General features: G+C 43.6%; 1 protein-coding gene across 7 annotated transcripts in view; it reads left to right on the top strand.

Annotated features, from left to right (window-relative positions):
• Positions 1-6,000, top strand: part of LOC140739785 (transducin-like enhancer protein 4) — a 253,383-nt gene that overhangs the window by 169 nt on the left and 247,214 nt on the right. For 6 of the 7 annotated variants that reach the window (XM_073068307.1, XM_073068305.1, XM_073068304.1 and 3 more), the window contains exons 1-2: positions 1-465; positions 4,932-5,029. The exon at positions 1-465 is cut by the window's left edge and continues 169 nt beyond it. In XM_073068307.1, the coding sequence (XP_072924408.1) occupies positions 442-465; positions 4,932-5,029 (122 nt within the window). In that variant the 5' untranslated portion in view covers positions 1-441. Of the gene's footprint in view, positions 466-1,307; positions 1,572-4,931; positions 5,030-6,000 lie in introns of those variants that run through there. The other variant, XM_073068309.1, reaches the window with a different exon arrangement.

Genomic DNA, 6,000 nt, shown 5'->3' with positions numbered 1-6,000 from the left:
TAAACCCCGACGGCAGCATCGACTTTAGAACATTTTGAGTTAGGATCGACAGAGGTGGACTGTGTACATGTGTGTTGTTCGATGGACATCACAACATCGTGTTCCTTTGTACAGTCCTGGATTTGCCCCAGCCTCGATCCGCGTCCGGAGTTGATCTGGATTTCTTGCTGATCTCCCTTCTGCACTGTGTATTTCGGCGATGTGATCTTGAGTTGCATCTTGCCAGGGGATGGTTCAGTGGTGAGAAACCGAAAGACTTTTGTTTCCCTTCTGGTGATGTTTCGAATCTGAATTAAAACCCCCCCGACGTCTATTTCGTCCCCCTACTCCACAGAAGTCCGTTTTGGGAGCATTTTATCTGTGTGCGCTCGTGTGTGATTTTTGTTTTAATTTGGAAAAAAAAAGACAGTGGGGGAGTGTTGAGAGGAACAGCATCCAAGGATGTATCCACAAGGCAGGCATCCCGTAAGTACCAGTTCACTCAACAACGTTGTAAATCATACTCGAATGAATATCAAAGATCTCAGCTATATTCAATGTTTTGTAAAGTGAACACACATGGGGAAGGAGTCCTTTGCTCAATCTCTATCAGTTCTGACAGGGACCTTACACATTCCAGAGAGAAATGAATTTATTTAACTAATCATGGGTCGAAATATGTTTTGCTTTCCGGTCCTTGTAGTATTAAACATGAATTGAATCCTATTTTGCGATCATTATAGAGACCAGCGCAGTTGCAAATTCCTTGTGTAGTTAAAGGAAGAATTATGCTTTGTTACTGAAGATCTGCCTTTTTTCAGGCCCGGTTTAATTACTCGTGGGGGAGGGGAGGGATATCCTAATCCCTGGACATTCGGAGTACGTGCACGGTGGCGACGTTAATCGAAGTATCCTGCCCACCTCCCTTCATGTAAATACTCGAGAAATTATTTCTTTTGTGGGACGGGGGGCTGATTTTATTTATAAGCGCAGGGAAATCCAGCAGATGGCAATGGTTAGTGACATTTCCGCAAAGGTTTAGTTTATTTCCGTTTCTATCTTGAGTTAATCGCCTTGTCAGATGTAACCAAAATATCGCGGAAAAATAACTTTGTCTAATGAATGTTACACGTGTAATATTCAAGCCTTGGAATGTAGAGCGCCGGATATTCCGCAAATTATTTAACGAGCAGGTTGCTAGGATCTAGAATTTGAATCTCAGAAGCAACAGTGATGGGTGAATCAAGAAGTAAAACGTAGGAGCGAGACCTCAAGCACTTCGTTTGAACGAGAATAAACGCTGGATCAGTGATTTGAATTGACATTGAATTGCCTATAGATTCTTCCCGAGTGATTTACTTCAGAAGGTTCCAAACTCGTTTGGCAGGGATGTAGCGAGTCTAAAGATGTTAAGCTTGTGTATTACAACCTGCGTTTATGTAGCACTTTCGAAAATTGGCAAATCTGTGAAAATGATGCTGGGAACCATTGGGATCGACTAAGAAAGGAATGAGAGGAGCAGGTTTTCTGCAGCACGAGGAGAAATTGAGACAGAAAGGTCCACCAGGAGCGTTTGAAGTTTCTGTCTGAAGGTATGATTGATAATGTTATAGAGAGAAAGATGCCACGGAAAGGGCCCTTCAGCCAAAAGGCACAGGAGCAGAACTAGGCTATTCGGCCCATTGAGTCTCCTCTGCCATTCTATCATGGCTGATTGCAATCCTTTATACAATCCTTTACCTGGGTGAGACAGAGGCTTCCCAAATGCATCAACACATCTGTGGCGTGAGTCTACAAGTGAGATATCGGAAGGGAACTCAATTACTTCTCAACCCCATTCTTCTGCCTTTGCACTCTAACCTTTGACACCCTTAGTAATTAAGAACCTATCAGCCTTTACTTTAAATATACCCAATGACTCGGCCTCCTCAGCTGTCTGTGGCAATGAATTCCACAGATTCACCACCCTCTGGCTAAAGAAATTCCTCCTCATTTCTCGTGCTGAAGTAGCGTCCTTTTATTCTGAGGCCATGCCCTCTGCTCTTAGACACCCCCACTGTAGGAAACATCCTCTCCACCTCCACTCTATCTGTGCCTTTCAATATTCAATAGGTTTCAGTGAGATTCTCCTCCCCACCCCCCCCACCGGCATTCTTCTAAACTCAGGGAGCACAGGCAAAGAGCCGTCAAGTGCTCCTCATATGTTAACCCTGTCATTCCTGGGATCATCCTCATGAACTTCCTCTGGTCGTTCATTTTGCACCAATCCTTCATTAATCCTGGTCTTTTATTATCTCCACCTTCTCTTCAAGCCACTCTCCCACAGTGTACCACTCACATGTATGCTCGGGGCAATGTACACCAGTGGCTAGTTAACCGACTAGCCTGTGTGAGAGTACCACACACCTGGAGGGCGCCCATACGGTTACAGGAAGACTGTGCAGACTCCACACTGAAAGCATTTGAGGTTGGGTGTGAGCCCCGATCTCTGGTGGAGTTTATTTTTAAATATATGAATTGTGGTTTGAGTGGATCAGAAGCTGCAGATAACTCAAGGTTATAGGGCTGGCGGAGAAGCGCAGTTGTGTACTATGAAGGCAACAAGGTGCTGAGGTTAAAGGTTTAACAGCTGCGATTCTATAGACTTGAGAAGATCTGTGCCTGCTTCTGCTTTGTGTGAGTGGAGGGGTTGCAAAACCAGGGGTTATTACATTGAGTAGCTGTTTAAATGGCAGGTGGCACATGGTGTGCCAGGGAATGGCACACAGTGTGAGCGAGGAGATGTGAGGTAATTTGGGTGCCGTCAAGTTAGTGTGGAACAGAAAGAGAGCCCAGTGGAAAAGTGCATTGGAACTGCCGATTTCTGCGCGGTGTGTTAGTGTAGCAATTAGTGCAACGCTATTACAGCACCAGTAATCCAGGTTCAATTCCTGCCGCTGTCTGCGAGGAGTTTGTACATTCTCCCCGTGACTGTGTTGGTTTCCTCCAGGTGCTCCAGTTTCCTCCCCCGCTCCAAAGAAGTACGGGTTAGTAGTTTAATTGGTCGTATGGGTGAAACTGGGCACGCGGGCTCATTTTGCCAGAAGCGCCTGCCAGTGGGATATACCTCTTTTTTAAAAAAACACGCACAAGAATCCTAGAGTTAATAGCAGCCCACGTGAGAGCTTCAGCAGCTGACTAGCTGAAGTGGTCACAGCAGACTTTGCTGACACATGAGACTGAAGGTGCAGGAATCTGGAGTATTTTTAAAAAAAATACCAGCTGCTGTATGAACTCGACAGGTTGAGCAGCATCTGAGGAGGGGCAAACAGATGGTCAGTGCAGGGTCTCAACCTGAAATGCCGACCGTCCCTGCAAAGTAGAGTTCAAGTTTGTTCTTCGAACACCACAAGCTTTTCACTTCCCCCCCTCACCAATCTTTGCAAATGTCCACCAACAGTTCAGTTGAATTCAGACCGAATTGTCTTCCCTCCTCCAGGTACAGAATTAGATTTATTTATCGCGCGTGCATTGAAATCTACAGTGAAATGTGTCATCTGCGTTGGCAGCCAAGGATGTGCTGGAGGCAGCCTGCAAGTGTTGGCACACATTCCAGCACAGAGCGGCATGCCCACAGTATTCTGCACAACAACACAATAAAGCAACAATGGCAGCAAAACAAAGCCCTCCCTCGCTCCCACCTACTACCCCCACTCACGAACAGACCTCCAACCTTTCCCCCCCAACCCAGTGCCATTTAGCTTGAGTGTAGCAGCTGAAATGTAAGCCACTGAGAGGGGAACTGTAGTGGGAACGGGGCAACGGGAGCGCTGAAGTCGTGCCTTGGGAGATGCTGTCTGTCTTGTGTTCCCGCGTTACCCTGAACCATTGTGCAAAAGTGGAATTCTTTTCATCTTGTCAGTGCTAGCGAGGTGTGAAGGAGGGAAAGACCCATTTCCCTGATGACTGCAATGACAACTACAACAGCCTCCACTTACAAAGTGCCTTTTAAGTAGAAAACTGCACTCCTCTGTGGTGTTATCGAGCAACTCGGCCACTTAGGAGGAGACATGGTGGCGGACGAGCAGATTAGTCAAAGGACTGGGCTTTAACACAGGTCACAAATGAGAAAACAGGTTTAAGAGAGGGAGACTCTAAAGCTTAGGGTATTTGAAGACAGAGGTGAAATGATTAAATTTGAGGGATAAAAGAGGCCGAAACTAGAAGAGTGACTATATATTGTGGAATTGTCAAACTCACGTTAGCGGCAGGAAAAAGAAAAGTTGTGGATGGATTTGACAGCCAAGATAATTTTAAATTTGAGTATGCAGATGAATGTGGAAAAAGTAAGTTCAAAGTACGCATATGTCACCATATACTACCCTGAGATACATTTTCTTGCGGGCATTCACAGTAGAACAAAGAAATACAATCGAATCAATGAAGAACTGCTCACAGACTGACAACCAATGTGCAAAAGAAGACAAACTGCAAATAAAGTTTAAATTTATTATCAAAGTATGTACTGTATATTCACAATATACTACTCTGAGATTTGGTTTCTTGCTGAAATTAATTTTCTTGTGGAATAATTTATTATTTATTTTTAATAATAATAATAGGTGAATAATACTGAGAACATGAATTGTAGATTATTTGACAGCTTGTGGAATCAGGTCAGTGTTGAGATAAAGAAAGTTATCCACACTAGTTCAGGAGCCCGATGATTGAAGGATAATAACTGCTCCTGAGATGGGTGATATGGGACCAAGGCCCCTGTACCTTCTTCCTGTCAGCAGCAGCAAGAAGAAAGCATGGCCTGGATGGGTGGGGGTCCTTGATGATGGGCAGGGCTGACGGGCGAATGGAATGCTCTTCATCCTCATGCACTTGTAGCAAAAGAATAAGAAGTCAAAATGCATCAAAAGGTGTATGTAGAAATTATCATTGAATATTGTTTCTTTATCTCACAGGCACCCCATCAGCCGGGACAGCCATTTAAGTTTACGGTGGTGGAGACGTGCGATCGCATTAAGGAGGAATTTCAGTTTCTGCAGGCGCAATACCATAGGTAAAGCAATTATTAGCGATGTTGCAAAAAAGACTGGCGTTTACGTGAAACAGTTAGTTTGAACTTGGGTTGCTCATTTTGTAAAGAAGGAACTTGGGATGACTCCGTTGCTTCTTTAAAATTAAAAATAAGACCCTTCACTGCATTGGGATCATCTCAGGTTCAGTGCTGAAGAGTCTGTCCCAACAGGAATAAAAGAATATAGAAATATTATAATGTAAATGAGTTTACACAAAATGTTGGAATTTGACAGACAATACCAGAAAAGCTATGGTAACTTTTAAAAATATTAACCTATCTTCCAATTATTCTGAGATTGATGGGCTTTGAAATGTTTGGCATTCTAATTTGAAGGGGAGGAAAAAATGGTTTCAAAATCCATGATTTTGTTTCGGATAGTTGGATTATGGCTTCTACTGGCTTCAGGAATATTGTTGCTACTTTTTTTAATGTGTATTAGATACTTCGGAATTCCAATTACACTGCTCAGATGGATCACTGAAATGATGTGTAAAGGAACTGGGGATTAGAATTTCTGATCCTTATTGTGAGTGAAGGCAGTAGCTTGGGTTCCAAGTGGAGAACAAAACTCTGTCACTGGGATAATGTAGCCCAATAGAGCAGTATTGAACATTTCTTGGTTTTTCACTGGCGATGTCCTTTTGAAGATAACATTGTGAGGCACAGGCTGTTGCAAGTTTAGGGCATAGAGTGTCAGAATTGGGTTTAATAGTAATGGCTTAGGTCATGTTTTTTGGCAGCAGTACAGTGCAAGACAATAAAAAAAAAACCCACTGCAAGTTAGAATAAGAAATAGATTGATATTTATTTACTTAGTGAAATACAGCACAGAATCGGCCCTTCTGGCTTTCGAGCCATGTCGCCCGGTGATGCACCATCAATAACTCAGAGACGTGGGTTAAGGTAGGCTTTTATTGGCTGGAAGAAAGCACAAGCAGCAAGTGACCATC

Source organism: Hemitrygon akajei, chromosome 16, assembly GCF_048418815.1.
Source record: "Hemitrygon akajei chromosome 16, sHemAka1.3, whole genome shotgun sequence".
NCBI lineage: Eukaryota > Metazoa > Chordata > Chondrichthyes > Myliobatiformes > Dasyatidae > Hemitrygon > Hemitrygon akajei.
Note: the sequence above shows the minus strand (reverse complement) of the source record. Positions and strands in the feature narration are given on the sequence as shown.